Source organism: Myotis davidii, unplaced genomic scaffold (genome assembly GCF_000327345.1).
Source record: "Myotis davidii unplaced genomic scaffold, ASM32734v1 scaffold663, whole genome shotgun sequence".
In the NCBI taxonomy this organism is placed as follows: Eukaryota; Metazoa; Chordata; class Mammalia; order Chiroptera; family Vespertilionidae; genus Myotis; species Myotis davidii.
This window is the reverse complement of record NW_006295816.1, coordinates 254,520-273,620: the sequence shown is the minus strand read 5'-3', so window position 1 is coordinate 273,620 and position 19,101 is coordinate 254,520. Positions and strand designations below refer to the sequence as shown.

At 45.3% G+C, this 19,101-nt stretch overlaps 1 protein-coding gene across 1 annotated transcript in view; it reads left to right on the top strand.

Annotated features, from left to right (window-relative positions):
• The window catches only part of SETD2 (SET domain containing 2), a 78,713-nt gene that overhangs the window by 47,332 nt on the left and 12,280 nt on the right, over positions 1-19,101 (top strand). Inside the window, exons 14-16 of the mRNA XM_006770565.2 lie at positions 11,909-11,957; positions 13,193-13,376; positions 14,949-15,618. Of these exons, the coding sequence (XP_006770628.2) occupies positions 11,909-11,957; positions 13,193-13,376; positions 14,949-15,618 (903 nt within the window). The remainder of the gene's footprint in view (positions 1-11,908; positions 11,958-13,192; positions 13,377-14,948; positions 15,619-19,101) is intronic.

The window sequence follows — 19,101 nt, the reverse complement described above, 5'->3', positions numbered from 1 at the left end:
CTTTTGGGTGATTTGCATATTATATTTTGATTATATAGGATCATGCTGTAGCATTATCTCTCTAAAAACACAGATGTGATCAATAATAGGAATCTCTAGTAGCATCACAGAAACTCCTGTTACTAAAAGAACAATGCCTGTAAGTGTCCGGGGAACTAAATCAGTAGGGGAGGTACTTCTGTGTTTACCTAAGCTTCTTGCCCAATATTTTCACTTAAACACTCAGTGCAAGAGTCACATAAAACTGTTCATATATACAGGGTGGGACAAAAGTAAGTTTGCAGTTGTGAGCGTGCAAAACACAGTTTATTCTTGTATTCTTATTTATTAATTACTGTATTTCCCACAAGAAAAACTATAAACCTACTTTTACCTCACCTTGTTTTCACCTTTTATGTGCTTGTATATGCTGCTCTCTTTGCTTAGAATATCCTTCCTCTTTCTTTCTCTCCCTCCCTTCCTCCCTTTCTTCCTCCCTCCCTCCCTCCCTTCCTTCCTTCCTTTATTCAGAGTTATAGTTGCAGTTCATCTTTTATAGTGTTCTGTCCTGGCCTATATTTCTATACTGTGGTAGTAATCTTAACAGATTACTGAAATTACTTGCTTAGATTCTTGTTTTCCCCTCACTGGGCCATGAGATCTTCAAGGACAAGGACCTTTTCTTAATCTCTGTGGTAAGAGTTACTTTTATTATTGTATCGTCATACTAGTGGTTATAATAATAAGTTACCGCTTAATAATAGTAAGTGACCGTGCCCCCAACCGTCTGTGTTACATTTAGTAGCAGAGTGACCTTTTGGAAAATAGAGACGTGTTCCTGTCCGTGTCCTATTTAAAACATTTAAATGGTTCCTTACTACATTATTAAAATTAAGTTCATTTTTCTTTTTCTTTTTTTTTAAAATTCTTTGTTAGTTAAGGTATTACAAATGTGTCCTTATCCCCCCCCATTAACTCCCAAAGTTCGTTTTTCTTAATGAGGCTTGCGTGTCATGGCGTAGTCTAGTCCTCATTTATTGATGTAGTCTCACCTCAAGCCTTTCTGGCCCACCAGTTGGCCTGTGCTGCTGATGTTCATATAGACAGGTAAACACATACTCACTCATTCCTGAAAACACTTTCTTTTGTTCAGATGTCTCTTCTCCTTTCCCCAGGAGAGCCATTCCTGTTCCTCCCAGAAAAAGCATTCTCCCCTTTCATGTGCTATTAGGACAGTGATGGCGAACCCATGACACGTGTGTCAGAGGTGACACGCGAACTCATTTTTTTGGTTGATTTTTCTTTGTTAAATGGCATTTAAATATATAAAATAAACATCAAAAATATAAGTCTTTGTTTTACTATGGTTGCAAATATCAAAAAATTTCTATATGTGACACGGCACCAGAGTTCAGGTTCGCCATCACTGTCTTAGGACATCTCCCCAGTCCTGGTGGATGACACTTCATGCTTGTACATTGTGTGAAGGCAGAGTCTGCTGCTCCCCAGGGCACGTGTTTATCAGGTGTGAATGGAAACAAACAGGTCCGTGAGGTTGTTTAAATGACAGAGAGAGAAAGTGACGAAGGTCTTTTGATTTCCTATATTCTTTCTACTCCTTTTTCTGATCCAGCAAATAGTGATTTCTATACCCTTGCTAGGCAATTCATGTAATTATGGTGAATACTTTTCAGGTTTATCTTAATCTGCTTTTGATTTCAAAACTAGTAAGTCCAAATTCCTTCTGAAAGCATAGAAACTGTCCTTTGAATGTTTTGCTCAAGTGGCTTTTTTTCCTTATTGTTTCAGAGATCTCAGCCTGTGACCCAGGACTGAACTTCAGGGGATTTTCAGAGCCTGCAAAACCTTGGAAGGGGGGAGGTTCTGGGGCAAGGAGTCCATGAATACGAGCAGCCTCTCAAGCAGGAGAGGCATGAGCTGTGGTTGGAAAGGGAAGAGCTTCCAGTCTTCACTGCAGTGCTGGCTTGACTAGTACAATCAATAGGAAGCCACTGGGGTTTTTAAGTTATAATTAGAAACGTTATAGAGGAGCCACATTTGAAGTGGGGTGGGGGGGACATCTTAGTTTTGAAATTAATTTGCCTAGAAAACAAATCTGAAATTGGAAAAGCATTTAATCATTATGACCTTGAGGTGGTCATAACCTTGATGTTGTTCAGTGATCAGAGCTTGCGGACGCGTGTGGTTCGGTGTACACTTCACTGCTGGGCTGGAGGGAGTGGAACGCAGGGGTCTGTGTTGGCTGCTCACCTGGCGCTCATGACGTCCTGTGAGCCTCGCACATTGTATGTGCACGTGGAGGACAGCATCGCGGAGGCAGGTTCTTCAAGGGGAGACGGGGGAGGCCGGGAGGACGAGTCACACTGAATGGCGGTGAGCTCAGAGGGCTTTTTCAGGTAGGACACTTGCTGAAACCGCACAGCAGGAACAACAGGTTGCCGTGGGAGTGCCCGGTTCCTTAGGCCTTTGCCTGAGACCACACAGCCACCGCGGGTGGTCTTTACCATGAACATCGTCACGACGCACAGAAGTCTTTCCTTCTATATTAATCTTTAAGACAAACCATTACCATACGTGACAGAAATTCAAAGGCACACAGTGAGGTGTCTTGTTTCTGTCCCTGCCCCACACCCTGTTTCCTGGGGGCAACCAATCCAGCAGCATCGTCAGTGACCTTTCAGAGACAGGTGTGTATGTTATGGATATGGGGGCTTGTTGTTTTGTGGGGTTTTTTTTGTTTTTGTTTTTGTTTTTTTAAATATATTTTATTGAGTTTTTACAGAGAGGAAAGGAGAGAGATAGAGAGTCAGAAACATTGATGAGAGAGAGAAACATCGACCAGCTGCCTCCTGCACTCTCCCCACTGGGGATGTGCCCGAAACCAAGGTACATGCCCTTGACCGGAATCGAACCTGGGACCTTTCAGTCCGCAGGCCGACGCTCTATCCACTGAGCCAAACCGGTCTCGGCTGTTTTGTGTTTTTTATAACATTTTTACTTAATTTCATAGAGGAAGAGAGAGAATCATCAATTGGCTGCCCCCGCACACCCCCTACTGGCGATTGAGCCCACAACCTGGGATTGTGCCCCAACTGGGAATCAGACCATGACCCGGTTCATAGGTCAACACTCATCCACTGAACCACACTAGACAGGCTGTTTTGTTTTTAAAGCTGGCAACACTATTTAGCTCCTTGCTTTTTTAACTACACTAGAGGCCTGCTGCACAAAACTCGTGCACCAGGTTTTGGGGCGGGGGGTAGTTCCACAGCCTGACCTGCACCCTCTCCAATTTGGGAGCTCTGAGGGGATGTCCTACTGACAGCTTAGGCTTGCTCCCCATGGCTCTCTGCTCTCTGCAGACCTGCCGGCTCCATGCCACCGCAGGCCCTGGTGTCTGCTCTCTGCAGACCTGCCTGCTCCATGCCACCGCAGGCCCTGGTGTCTGCTCTCTGCAGACCTGCCTGCTCCATGCCACCGCAGGCCCTGGTGTCTGCTCTCTGCAGGGGCCCTGCTGTGTGCTTGCCACGGGGGACTGTTTGCCCCTTGCCCCTGCGGTGAGGGCTTAAAGGACTGGGGGACCCCGGTGGTGCTGAGGGGACTGGGCACCGCCATCTGCATATTCCATCTTTATTAGATGGGGTTGTAAACATCGTATTCTCCCAGTCTATAAAGAACGCATTTTTCGCTGAAACCGGTTTGGCTCAGTGGATAGAGCGTCGGCCTGGGGACTGAGAGGTCCCGGGTTCGATTCCGGTCAAGGGCATGTACCTTGGTTGCGGGCACATCCCCGGTGGGGAGTGTGTAGGAGGCAGCTGGTTGATGTTTCTCTCTCATCGATGTTTCTAGCTCTCTATCTCTCTCCTTTCCTCTCTGTAAAAACTCAATAAAATATATTAAAAAAAAAAAAAAAGAACGCATTTTTCACAGGTGCATTGTATTTCATTATATAGCTATGTAGTGACGAGTCCCCTGTTAATCATATTAATCAGTCCCCTATCTTGGCCATTTAGGTTGATTCCTTTCTTTAGCTTAGCAGCAAGTAACTTTTACTTAAGTCATTTTGAACACAGTCACCCATGGGAATATACATTTTGGATAAATTACTAAAAGTGGTAATCTGAGTCAGAGTCTGTTACTTGTCACTTTGATAGGTATTGCCAAATTGTTCTTCATAGTGGTACCAGTCTAATTCTCATCAGTATGTATATGCATAAGAGTACCTATTCACCGCATGCTGCCCAACACAATTATGTAACTATTTTAGTCAGACTGATAGGCAAAAGTGAAGTATTATTGTAGTTTAATTTGCATTTCTCTTAATGCATGAAGCATTGAATATCTTTGCATTTGTATTTCTTGTTTTAGGAACTGTGTCCATATTCTTTGCCCATTTATCTGAGTTGCTTAACACTGAAGCTGAATCTGACCACCTTTCGTCCTTGAGTGCTCAGCTCTCTGAAGTTAGGAGAGTATATCCTCGGGTTTTTATAAACAAAGCTATTCTCCACTTTTTCCTCTCTTTCGCTTCCTCTACCCCTCTCCTGGGTGTGATTTTATGAAACCTCCATACATGTATGTTACCTTCTAAGTTTTTCCCCCGGTCAGATCTCAGGACCTCTGCGACTTAATGGCAATACCCTACTCCCGCTACTTGTAATACAATTTATGGGAGAAAATCACAGACTTCTGCTTTATAGGTCTGTGATGATGACAGTTAAACAATCCTTTCTGCTAAGGGAAGGTGAACCTCGGTTATAAATCATTACCACCGAAAGTCTTCACAGAACTTAATTTTGTTAATTGAGAGAATGGATTTTCAGTCTTTGTACTAGTGTATAGGATCATAAATCAGGTATATGGCAGACTCATTTATCACCCAAAGAAGTGCTTTTATTTCTCTAGATCAGGGGTCCTCAAACATTTTAAACTGGGGGCCAGTTCACTGTACCTCAGACCGTTGGAGGGCCGGACTATAGTTTAAAAAAAAACTATGCACAAATTCCTATGCACACTGCACATATCTTATTTTGAAGTAAAAAAACAAAACGGGAACAAATACAATATTTGTATTTGCATGTGGCCCGCGAGCCATAGTTTGAGGACACCTGCTCTAGATCAAGCGTTGGCAATTTCATGGACACAGTATTTTTGTGTATGTATGAATCATCAAACAAAAATAATAATCATGAAAGAATTCATGGAATAGAATAAAATACTTAAAAATACACACACATTCTTTACCAGATAATTAATATTCTTAGGGGGGAAAGATACTAAAGATGAGTTTATACCATTTTATTCTTCCACTGTCACGTTTTTTTAAAAAAAAATTTTTTTTATTGATTTCAGAGAGGAAGGGAGAGAGAGATAGAAACATCAGTGATGAGAGAGCATCATTGGTCGGCTGCCTCCTGCACTCCCATCGAGCCCACAACCCAGGCCCTCAACCTGGGCATGTACCTTGACAGAGAATGGAACTGTGACCTGGTTTGTAGGTTGACAACTCAACCACTGAGCAACACTGGCTCACTGTCGTTTTTTTAGATCTTGGACTTGGAATAAACACACGTGTTCAGTCTTCCATGTCTGCATTTTCCACCCCTTTCTGTGTATAACTCATAGTCACCCTGCAAGACAAGCCAAATGTCCATTTCCTTCCAGGTGCTTTTCCCAAGCCTCTCCTAAGGCTCAAACCAGGTTCAACGTCCTTCACTTACGTTTCCTGGGTACCTGTCCTCAGAGAGCGTGTGTTTCCCTTCTCGTCCTGAGTGCTTGTGGAGTCATGCTGATTGTGGCTACGAGTGTGTGCTTTGGGCAGAGGAAATCTAAGTCTGGAGTCTAGGTCCGCCATGTCACTCGCTTTGTCACCGTGTGACCTCGGGGCAGTTCGCCTCTGGGCCTGTTGTATGTGCGGTAAGAGCGTGTGGGTGCAGTGAGAGGGTGAGGCACACAGCGGGCAGCGCCAGCCAGGTGTGCTAGTCTGAACCCTTGGCAACAGGTCCTGTGCACCTCCAACGTCCAAAGCATAGGAGGCCCTTCATACCTGCTGCTAGCACACAGCTGTCAGTGAGCAAATCCCATTTCCACAAGTAGCATCTCCACCCGCATTTAAACACTTTTATAAAAGGGATGTGGGTGCATTGGTGTCTCATGAGCCTGTTAATGACTTGGTGCTTAGCAAACAATATCTGAAAGTTTATTTTCAAGCCTTTGATTGAAGAGGATGATTGGTCACGTGTAGACTGTTCTAAGCGTTGGAAAGTTTAACGTGTTGCACAGACACACTCATCTGACCCTGGAAATATGTAATATTTGTGGTTATGCCTGAGGCCTGTAAGTAGTGTTTTTAACCAGCGATTGAAGAGAACCGTATATAATAAAACCCTAATATGCTAATGATATGCTAAGGCCGCTCAACCACTCACTAGGACGTGCACTGACCACCAGAGGGCAGACACTCTGAACGGTAGGTTAGCTTGCTGCTGGGGTCCAGCCCATCTGGACTGAGCGAGATGCCCTGGAGCCCTCCCAGAGTCCCAACCTCCCACGTCTCTCCCTGGCCCCAGTTGTGCACTGGTGGGGTCCTTTGGCCTGGCCTGCACCCTCGCAATCCTGGACCCCTCAGGGGATGTCGGAGAGCCAGTTTCGGCCCGATCCTGCAGGCCAGGTTGAGGGACCGACCACCCCCCACCCCACCCCCGCACAAATTCATGCACCTGGCCTCTAGTGATGGTATCTTTAGTGACAAGAAAAAAGCACGAGATATATAATACTTTTGAGTTATTTAGCAATGTGTGGTTGATTTATACAAATTAGAAGTAGAATTTCACTTTTGGTCCACTCAACAGTTAATTGAGTGTTACGTGCCCGGCACTGTTCTTGGTGCTAGAGATACAGCAAAGCATAAGGTGATCTTAGCCCTAAAGAGTTACAGCTGAGTGTCTGTGAGCCTGTGTGTTCGCTGGGAGCGTTGCCCCGACACCAAAGAAAGAAAAGAGGGTGGTGTGTGGAGAACGTTAGTGCGAGAGGGGAGCCAGACTCATGCTGGCCCCTTTGAGGGCAGGGCTCGCCCCAGAATCCGGGTCACCTGACTCTCAGCTCAGGGTTCTTTAATAATATGCCTGTCTCTTGAGTAGAATTTTTAAGAAGTAAAGTGATTTGACATAGAGGGTTAAAGTACATGAAGCCAACTCCAATATATGCTTTCTGCAGGGGATTCAGTAGCCTGTGGGTATGACATTATTCCAGACTTCCAGGCACGTACGTAGGTGCTGCTGCTGCCTATTCACTAGACCAAGGATCTTAAAAAGCGCTCAGTGCTTTCCCATGACTGCTTCCGCCTCCGTTCTCAACTCGGCGGGACTTTGGGAAAACTTAGTGCATTTCCAGGCTCCAAAGTAAATGGTCTGAGTTTCCACTTTTAATTTTATTGTGATGCCCTAGCCAGTTGGGCTCAGTGGGTAGGGTGTTGGCCCAGGAATAAAGCGTCTCAGGTTTGATTCTGGTCCAGGGCACAGAACCTCCCCGGCAGGGTCCGTTCCGGCCCGGTCCGGGTCCTTGCAGGAGGCAACCAATTGTGTCTCATGTCAATGTTTCTCTCTCTGTGGCCCCCCCTCCCCAAAAAAAAAATCAATGGACAGTATCTTCCTGTGAAGATTACCAAAAAATAAAATAAGCTTTATATGCAGTTTTGACTACATGTAAAGGAGGACCACGCTAGTAACTGTAAGTGCTTAGGTGTGTGTTGATAGAACTTGCTCTGCATTGGTGTTAGGCACACACGACTCTGATCAATTGCTCTTGGCCACTAGTCATCCACTTGTGAACATCGAAATACACTTTCTACTTAGCAGCTGCTATAGACTTTTGAATGGGATTAAGAATATATCTTTGAGGAAACCAAGATGGCGGCGTAGGGAGTGGACCTGTGCATGTAGCTCTCTCACAGCATCAGTGAAACTACCAACTATGAGGCAGACAACCACCACTCGGAACCATGGGGAAGCTGGCCCAGTGGGAGACCCACGACTGGAAGGAAAGAAAGAAGCGCAGTGAGACTGAGTGGGAGCCACGGAGGCGCCAAAAACAGAGGTACACAGTCACACGCCAGGCGGGCTGCAACTGGATTCGCGGTTTTTTTTTCAATCAGAAGCGCTCATGAACCCTCGAATCCTCTGGGCTTGCTCGGGGCGGGTCTCTGAGGCCCCAGATCCCACGGGGAGAGGCGGCCATGGCCTTGCAGCGGTTGGAAAGCGAGGGAAGCTCTGACATGCGGCTGCTCACCGGCACTGAGGGATACGAAGTCCTGGTGTCCCGGGGAGGAGAGGGGCGTGGGGACGCCGCCATTGCTCCGCGCTGGTGACTCCCTGAGACCCCGCCCTACTCAATTTACATCCCCATCCGGGCTGTGCCCGAGGCACAGGAGGGAATGTCTGTGCTTTTCCAAACTCTCAAATCCACTGAGCTGGCTCAGGCGGGTCTCCGAGGCCCCAGGCCCCACGGGGAGAGATGGCATGGCCTTCCGGCGGTCAGAAAGCGGGGGAGGCGCTGGGGGACGCAAAGTCCAGGTGTCCCGGAGAGGCGAGGGGCCGCTGAGACTCCGCCCGGCGACCCCTGAGACCCTGCCCTGCTCAGTTTACATTCCCATCCAAGCTGTGCCAGTGCACAGAAAGACCCACCTGCGCTTTTGCAGCCTAACCCAAAAAATTGCAGACTTCAACTCCTCACACCCGTAGGAGACACACTCAAGAAGCAGACCCAGGAGAACCAAGATGGCGGCGTAAGGAAGAGACCTGTGCGTGCTGCCTCCCACAACAACGTCGAAACTACCAGCTATAGGACAAACAGCCATCATACGGAACCATGGGAAAGCTGGCCCAGTGGAGGCTCTACAACTGGAAGGAAAGAGAGAACATTGAGACTGAGTAGGATGTGCAGAGGCACCAAGTACAGAGCCCAACCCAGCAGGCTGCAGATTTCAGCTCCTCGCATCCAAGGAGGGACGAAATCGGGGGGCGGAGTCGGGTTCGGGGCAGGCCGGGGCTCGGCCTGGCTGGGCCGGTCTTGTGGAACCGCTGTACCAGCAGGTGCACAAACATGCCCACCGGTTCAAGTCTCACGTGGGGCGCTGGGGGACGGGAGACGGACAGTCTGTGCACTTGGAGGAGGGCGTGGTCCGAGCAGGAGTGCTGGATGTTCAGCCACCAGGAACGCCTAGAGATTTTGTCTGGCGGGGAGCCGCCCAGCAGGGGACAGAGGGTCAAACTTCTGCATTGGTGTTAGGCACACACGACTCTCTGATCAATTGCTCTTGGCCACTAGTCATCCACTTTGTGAACATCGAAATACATTTTCTACTTAGCAGTTGCTATAGACTTTTGAATGGAATTAAGAATATATCTTAAGTAGGTGAGGCTGGGATGATGGGGACGGCCCCGGTGAGGTCGAAACAGCCCCAGTGAGGCCGGGACGGCCCTGGTGAGGTCGGGAAGGCCCCCGGTGAGGTTGAAACTGCCCCCGTGAGGTTGAAATGGCCCCGGTGAGGCTGAGACAGCCCCATTGAGGTTGGGACAGATAATGGGGACCAGTATAGACTGATGAACAGGGGTAGATGCAGAGGCAGAGTAACATTGAACAGACTGTCTGTAATACTTTAAGAAATAAAAATTATATATATAAAAAAAAGAATATATCTTTGAGCCCTGGCAGGTGTGGCTCAGTTGGTTGAGCATCATTCCATGCACCGAAAAGTTGCTGGTTTGATTGCCAGTCAGGGCACATGCCCAGGTTTCTGGTTGATGCCTGGTTAGGGTTCATATGGGAGGCAATAGATCAATCTCTCCCTCTCCCTCTCCCTCTCTCTCTCTCTCTCTCCTCCTCCCTCCCTCTCCTTTTCTCACTCAAAAAATAATAATAGTCAATAAAAACATAAAATAATAGACTGTGTCTTTGAGAAACTTATCCTCCTCTGGTACCTGATGGCCGCCACGGGATGGGTCCCACCTTGAGGTCTGTATAATAAATGACTAAATGCTTGTAACGCCAAGACCTCATGTAAAAGAAGCTAAGTAGGTTAAGGTAGTGCTATTCTTAGTTAACACAGACATCCCTTGATATATCTGTTCTACCACCTTTCGTGAATAATCGTGTTGTCTTTGGAATGCCATTGTTGGTAGGACACCTGTTTTCCCTGTAGTGTGGGCAGGTGCTGATGAGTGGCTTTATTGCTTTTTCCTAAGTTTGGTAACCCCTCTGAGAAGGGGAAGGCGGGATCAGACAGAGCCAAGAGTGTCGGCTCCGTTCTCCTGTCTTTGTCCCTGACTCAGTGTTTCAGGTGGACACTGACACTGGGCAACTCCAAGCTCCCTGCAGAGGGGCCGATGGGGACGTGCCCTCTCTCCAGGCAAAGGCAGCCCAAGGGGCCAGAGGCTCTGGCTGAGGATAGGCGTGAGTCGTGAGTGAGGGCAGTAAGAGGCCAGTAGCTCAGTGGTTCTCAACCTTCTCTGGGCATCCAGAATCATCCGGGAGCTTCTTAAAATACAGATGCCTGGACCCATGCTCATAGTTTTAGATTCAATGAGCATTTCCTGGAATGGCCACTTGTGCAGCCAGGTCGAGACTCACAGCGCAGAGTTCTCTGATCCGTGTGGTCCACATTGGTCCCTTTTAGTGGCAATCTAGTAGTGCATCTTGACCCCTCCTCAATTTTTTGTCACTTGGGTTATTTCTCATTTTCTACAAATATCACTAGAATCAACCATCAGAGGGGGGAGAGTTCTTTGATATTTTTTTTAGGAGTACAGTTCTTTAAAAATGAAGTTACCAGGTCATATAGATATGTTCAATATTATGAGATGATTCTGAAGGGAAGGTATCCTATGATGTGCCATTGAGAATATGTGGGCTTGTCATTTTCCCGCTTAACAAGGTGACTGGTAAGAAGTGTTGTGCCGAGAGCTGCTTGCTGGACCAGGACAGTGAGGGACTGTCGGAGAACAGAGCTGTTCTGGGCCTTCGATTCATGTAGCAGGAAAGGTATCTTAAGGCCTCGAAACACACTTTACGTTTCTCAAGAACGATTGTGGTGCTATTTCAAGAGCAACAATGATCGAATGTTTCTTTCCTTTTTTAATCCTCCCCCAAGGATATTTTTTTCATTGATTTTTAGAGAGTGGAAGAGAGGGAGGCAGAGAGAGAGAGAGCGGGAGGGGAAGGGAGGGGAGGGCAGGGGAGAGAGGCACACTGATTGGCTGCCTCCTGCATGCGCCCTGGCCGAGCGGGGATGAACCTGCAACCCAGGTCTGCGCCCTTGACTGGGAACCAGCGGAGCAGCTCCAGCCTGTCGTCTTTCCTTTTCTAAACGACAACAGTGTGAAAGTAGATATTACATTTGGCCATTAGCCACGTTGATTTTGCATTTACAGAAAAATGTGCTAAATAGCAGGAATTGTCTTCGCACATGTAATGTTTCTGAAGTGTTTTCATGTAGTTACTACTACCCTTTCTTTAAGTAGGGGTGGTAAGTGAGACATTAGAATTGTTCTTATGAATAATCTCAATAGAGGAACTATAGACGACTTAGCTTTATATGTGGAAAGCACACAGGAAGCATCAGGAAGTGTGTTTATATCAGAAATAAAATGCCTACTCGGTGTGTTATTGACTAAGGAGGTCATACAGGCCTTGTAGATGTCAGAATGTTTTCACTTGTGGTACGTATGTTCACTTGCTTTTAAGGGACTGGGATATATTCTTATGTAAAGCCAGAGTAAGTCAGATTTTGGAGAAAAATGAACCAGCCTGTTTTCTTCGCATTTCTTTGTTGCCATGTGAAATCACTGTGCTTCAAAGCAGTCACCATTTCCAGCCCACACTGACAACCCTCCTTTTGGTGTATTTTTTGCAGGAGGTCTATCGAATTCCAAAGAAAAGTCAGACGGAGAAGGAGAGCACAGGTAAGTACTCAGAGACCCTCTGTAGCTCTGCAGACACTTTGGAATATGCAGAGGTAACCGATAAGAACTTGAATAGTTTTGTTTTTGAAACCAGACAGTATGTAGTTAGGTAAATGGAATATTTTAGTGTAAAGGTTTGGAAACGTGTAATTTTACGCTTTCGTAGGAAATTTTTGCTAAGGAGCTGTCTCTTTGTATTATCTTTGTTGTTGGTTTCCTTGAAGTCATGGCCTTTAGTAGTCTTACTTCCATGCATTGGTTCCTTTAGATCAGACATTCTTTACATATACATACATACGTATATATACATACATATATATGTACATATATATGTATGTATATATGTATAAAATTGATTTCAGAAAGGAAGGGGGAGAGAGAGAGATAGAAACATCAATGATGAGAGAGAATTATCGATCGGCTGCCTCCTGCCCGCTCCCCACTGGGAATCGAGCCCGCAATCCAGGCATGTGGCATGTGCCCTTGACCAGAATTGAACCTGGGACCCTTCAGTCTGCAAGCTGATAATAGTTTTGCTATCCACTGAGCTAAACCAGCCAGGCTAAAGATTCTTAGATTGGTTTGATAAAAATTATCTAATCCTTTTTTTAATTAAAGAGACATTTCCTGTTGAGGTTTTATGCCAGGCTGCTCTTCCGCACATTGTAAATATGCAGAGTTACAGGGGCAGTGGATGGTGTTCACATTTTTTAAAAAATATATTTTATTGATTTTTTTATAGAGGGGAAGGGAGAGGGATAGAGAGTTAGAAACATCGATGAGAGAGAAACATTGATCAGCTGCCTCCTGCACACTCCCTACTGGGCATGTGCCCGCAACCAAGGTACGTGCCCTTGACCGGAATCGAACCTGGGACCCTTGAGTCCGCAGGCCGATGCTCTATCCACTGAGCCAAACCGGTTAGGGCGGCGTTCACATTTAGAACTGACAGGCAGACTGCCTTGCTAAAGGTCATGTGTGCCGTGTCCCCGGAACTTGCGAAGGCTGCTGAAGGCGGGGACGACATGTTGGTTGGGAGAGTAGAAGAGGGCATCGCAGAAGAGGCTTTCAGGAATCACAGTGCACTCACACACAGGCCTGTGTCTCGTCCAAATCCAGGGCGGACATGAGGGAGGAGTCCATGGGCTCATTTGTTGGATAGAAATTTTATTACACGGTTGATGCATCATGATGGAGAAAAGTCTACCAAGTAAATTTTTTTTTTTCATCCTTAGTAACTGAGCGAGGAAGGGATGCTGCTGTCTTCAGAGATCAAACCACTGCCCCAAAGACTCCTAACCGGTCAAGAGAGAGAGACACAGACAAGCAAACTCAAAGTAAAGAGAAAAGGAAACGAAGGGGCTCTCTCTCACCGCCCTCCTCTGCCTATGAGCGAGGGACAAAAAGGCCAGATGACAGGTAAGTGGCAAAAGGTGCTCAGGTCACACCTGGCTTTGGACCCCAGGGGCTTTCGGAATAAGTATATCCTTTTGATGAGTATTAAACTTCACCAGGAAATGTGGAGACAGTCTCTTGATATTAGTATTAGCTGTGAAGACTAAGAATAGGTTTTTGGTTCTTGAGTGTTTTCCACTTGATAACATTCAAATCCTATTTGAGGAGCCAAAGACTTGTTCTCTAAGGGACAGGGGGTGGAGGTGGGGGCAGGGGAGGGGGCGGATAGCTCCTCAGAGGTAGCGGTGATTCTTGTCAGAGCTTTCCTAGTGACTGCGCCCCACAAGTCACAGTGCTGATTGATCCTGTGTCCGAGGCTCTGTCATGCTCGTAGGGGAAAGGCCATCTGATCGCCACTAGGGACTAGAGAACACTTATTCCGGAGAAGCTCCTTATAAATATTAGATTTGCATTCACTTAGCAGTTGTCAGGGTGTTTAATTTTGGGCTTGCTGGATGTATAATCGTGGCTCATCATGACTTCAGTTTACATTCCCCTGACCACTAAAGAGATGGAACATCTTGTCGGATATTTATTGGCCATTTCTGTTTCCTCTTCTGTGAAGCATCTTTATATGTTTTATTCATTTATTATTTGTCTTTTTGAGTATTAGGAGGTTTTTTGTTTGTTTGTTTTTAATATATTTTTATTGATTTCAAAGAGAGAGGAAGGGAGAGGGATAGAAAAATGGAAGCATCAATGAGAAAGAAATGATTGGCTGCCTCCTACTGGCAGCCCTGGGCATGTGCCCTGTCCAGGAATCAATCATTAACCTCTTGGTTCATGGGGCAACGCTCAACCACTGAGCAACACTGGCTGTTAGGAGTTTTTTATATCCTACATTCTAAATATAATGACGTTTTACTGATAATTTTTGCAAGCATTTTTTCCCTAGTTTATGCCTTGTGTTGGGCTCATTTTGTACTTATGACGTACAGATTTGTTCGTTATGGTTTAATTAAGTGTATTATGTACTGTGTGTTTCCTTTATGGTTGGTTAGTGCTTACTGTGTTTTAAGAAATTCTTTCCTAGCTTAGCAGTAACATATACTTGGTATTGAACAGAGAAGAGTATATGAACATAACTCTGTTCTTTCATGTGTTTATATTCATCCTTTGTTGGTATTTGTTATAAATGTGTGTGGCCAAACGTGTCATTCTTTATCTTTTATTCTTTTCATTTATCTTTTATTAGTGTATTTTGGTTTCTGTTTTAATTTCAGAATGTGTGATTATAGATCTGTCCCCAACTATAAAGAAGAATCTATTTAGGGTGCTATATGTATCATTAATTTGAAAAGCTAGAAACTTAGAATATGACAAACTTATTTTTTTCAATCTATGTGTCTGTTTCCTTGGACTTCTCTTCTATTTGCAAGACTCCTTAAGTAATTTTCAGTGTGGTTTTTAACCATTGCCAAATTGGAGTTGGTGTAATTAATGATTTAGTATTGAGTGACACAACACTTAGTGCTTTGATTATGTTTATAATTTAGGGAACAACGTTTTGTGATGCTCTTATTCTTTTCTTTCTAGATATGATACACCAACTTCTAAAAAGAAAGTACGAAAAGACCGCAATAAACTTTCTACGGAGGAGCGTCGGAAGTTGTTTGAGCAAGAGGTGGCTCAGCGGGAGGCTCAGAAACAGCAGCAGCAGATGCAGAACCTGGGAATAGCATCTCCACTGCCCTACGACTCTCTTGGCTACAGTGCCCCTCATCACCCCTTTGCCGGCTACCCACCAGGGTACCCCATGCAGGCCTATGTGGACCCCAGCAACCCCAATGCTGGGAAGGTGCTCCTCCCCACCCCCAGCCTGGACCCTGTGTGCTCTCCTGCTCCTTACGACCATTCTCAGCCCTTGGTGGGACATTCTACAGAGCCCCTGGCTGCCCCTCCACCTGTGCCAGTGGTGCCACATGTGACAGCCCCTGTGGAAGTTTCCAGTTCACAGTATGTGGCCCAAAGTGAAGGTGTGGTACACCAAGACTCCAGCGTCACCGTCTTGCCTGTGCCGGCCGCGGGCCCAGTCCAGGGACAGAACTACGGTGTTTGGGATTCCAACCAACAGCCTGTCAGCGTGCAGCAGCCGTACTCGACGCCCACACAGTCGCAGCCAAGCATCTATTACCAAGGACAGACGTGTCCAACCGTCTATGGTGTGACATCACCCTATTCACAGACAACGCCACCGATTGTACAGGTGACTAATGCTGGAACCTCTCTTGTCTTACAGTTTGCTTTTGGGATACTAAACTGATATGTGGGGAAATCCTGGCATTGATCACTTCTATATATTGACCAATACTAATTATGTATTGCATAACAAATTACTCTAAAACTTAGCTGCGTAAGACAACAAGTAATATCTGACGGTGTCTGTGGCCAGAGATTCAGGAGCACGGGCAGGGTGATTCTGGCCCAGAATCTCCCATGAATTTACATAACCAGGGCTTAGTCATCAGAGGACCCTGAGGATACAAGAGTCACTTTCAGGCTCACTCACCTCGTTTACTTGTCTCAGTAGGGCTGTTTGCAGCGTGCCAGCTGGTCTCCCCCAAGCACATGCGGGAGAGAGGGGCTTTCTTCATTCTCACCAAGGATATTTTTTCCATTGCTTCCTTTTACTTTATTTTATTTATTTTGCAGAGAGGGAGAGAAGAAATGAACGATGAGAGAGAATCATTGATCAGCTGCCTCCTGCACGCCCCACACTGGGGATTGAGCCCGCAACCCAGGCGTGTGCCCTGACCAGGAGTTGAACCATGCCTTCCTGGTTCATAGGTCAACACTCAGCCCCTGAACCGCGCCGGTTGGTTGTCTCTTGCACGAGCCCCAACTGGGGCTGGGGGTGGAACCTAGGTACGAGTCTTGACTGGGAGTCGAAACCGCCACCCTTTGGTGCACTCTAACCACTGAGCACACGGGCCAGGGCATCATGACTTTTGGATTTCTCCTCTCCTTTTGTTATAGGCAGTGACTTCCATACAGTTTACTCGTCTGTATCCCTACGACGGAGCCCCTCTGTCCTGATACCTGAATTAGGACATTAGGCCCTTCCTTCTTCTAGACCCATCTTGTATCTTATTTCCTGTAACCCTACATGTTTATCAGTAAGAAGTTTGCCAGAGTGACTCTAATGCACTGAGCCTAAGGATGTTACTATGGTAGGAAACTATGGTTAAGTTTAAAAACTAAGAGTGTACTGACTTTATGTTTCAAAATGTATTGTTTTATGTTTTTAAATCATTTCTTTTTCTTATAAAACAAAGCGATACATTTTAAGCGTTAAAATTAAAAGGAGAATGTATAAAGCATCGTTCTTACCACATTCCTGTGTCTGTCTGTCCCCCCATCACTCTTCATCGTCCCTGAAGGAGAATGTGGATAGCAGAGACTCCGGATGTTTCCTGCACGTTTTTTAGTGTTGACCAGTGATGTGCACTTCTGCTGGTGTTACTGAGATGAAGCTGTATCAAAATTTAGTTCCAAAAGTCATGACAAAAATGTCCTCCTTTAATTCCTAAAGCCTTAAGTATATTAACTATAGTTTCATTTTTATGATCTCTTTGCCCACGATTATATATTTTTATATACGTGTAACCTTAGAGATCTGAAGTTTTTTTATCCCATTTTTTCTACTTAACATTATTCTTAACCATTTTTTCAAATTTTGGATTTTTTGTATGTATATACATACATACACACATATGTATACGCATCCATGTTAATGGCTATATAATATTTCGTTTGCTTATAAGATCATTTTCAATCTGTTTTTCTGGCGCAGTCATTTAAGTTGAAAGCTCTTTTTCCTAATTATAAATAGCACTGTACTGAACATTCTTTTTATTTTATATATTTTTTTTTATTGACTTCAGAGGGAAAGGGAGAAGAAGAGAGAGATACAGAAACATCAATGATGAGAGAGAATCATCGACCGGCTGCCACCCACATGACCCCCAGTGGGGATTGAGCCCGCAACCTGGGCTTGTACCCTTGACCGGAATCGAACCCGTGACCCTTCAGTCTGCAGGCCGACACTCTATCCACTGAGCCAAACCGGACAGGGTGCACTGAACATTCTTATACTTAGTTTTGTGTATTTTTTTCTTTCTTTCATGTTGGCTTAAAATGAATGCTAAAGTGCTTAAATAAGGGTAGTAAGAAAATGTTCATTATTGGTTATTAGGTATTGATTTTACATAACGTTTAGGGACCTTAAACAAGTTTCTTAGATCCTGACTTCTGCCTTGCCCTATTCTTTCTTGGACCAAGACATTATTTTTGAGTTTTCCCCTGAGAAGACGTATCACAAGTAAAGGAAACCTCCGCTCTGTCCCGCTCCTGTCTGATGTGTGTCCGAACCTGGGCTGTTAGGCCTGAGCAGCAGCCGTGAGAGTCCTGCAGAGACGCCGCGGCAGAATGCTCGCTGGTCACCTGGTGGTTCTGATAGAATAGAATCTGGTTTTTCCATCCCAGTGAGCAAAAGGCTTCTCTAGGGTTCATCAGAAGTAGTAGCCGTACGATTCGAGTGTCGCAGCTTTACTTGTTCCCAGTTTTCCAGGCTGCTCCTACCAAGAAGTCATCTGTTGACTCCCTAACCCACTCTGTGTGCTGAGTCGTAGATAAATGGGTGAGGATGATTCAGACCACCCTTCCCTTCCCTGAGCTGAGCTGAGCAGAGGTGATGTTGGGCTTTGGGTAATGAGTGGCATAGAGCATGTTGTGAGTGTGTGTTGTGAGTCCTAATCCATTATTTATTGTCATTATTTATTGTGTGTCCTGAAGACAGGCGCTTAGATTCTTCAGTTTTAGTTTTCTTGTCTATAACATGAGCAGAATGCCTGAGTGATTGAGGTTTGCATGAGATGATGAATTAATAATGATCGATTTAAACCACCATTTACCTTGAAGGTTTAATTGTAGTTACTACTCAGTTACCATAGTAACACTGAGAGAATATGCCATTAGTGAGCTGTCACGTGCAGCTCATCCAGGTCACCTACCTCTGTGTGGCCTGAAGATCTGACTCCCGGAGGAGGCTGGAGGTCGGTGTCCGTCGATGTCCGTCAAGCCTCGTATCGGCCAGAACAGGATGGGGACTGAGTCTATAGATGCGGCAGCTTTGACAGTGAAGGATTATGTGATCCGATATAAATTTGTATGTGTGCATATACAACCTTTTTGACGTTTAAAGTAGATGTGTTATTGGAAGGTGACCATGTCACTTTTTTGTCACAGTTGCTTATTAAATATAAAAAGCTCAGTTTTAACTGAGGCCACATGATTTATAGTGGTTTTGTGACATTAATGAATGACCTCTCAAAGTTATACTGAATCACATCTCAAAAAAATTTGAGTGCTTAGACTATAATTTTTTATGTTATAAAGTCAGGTGCCTCAGATATAAAGTAATAGTGATTTTCCACCCTCTAGTGGTGGGGGAAGAACAATTATGTTTTTGCCTCTATAACATATTGGACCTTAATTTTCTCTTGTAACTCCCATTGTAAATCACATTTTGAAGATATTTCTTTTTTCTTTTCTTTTTTTAATTAAATCTTTATTGTTCAGATTATTACATTTGTTCCTCTTTTTTCCCCCCATAACTCCCCTCCACCCAGTTCCCACCCCACCCTCCTCCCTCACTCCCCACCCACTGTCCTCATCCATAGGTGCACGA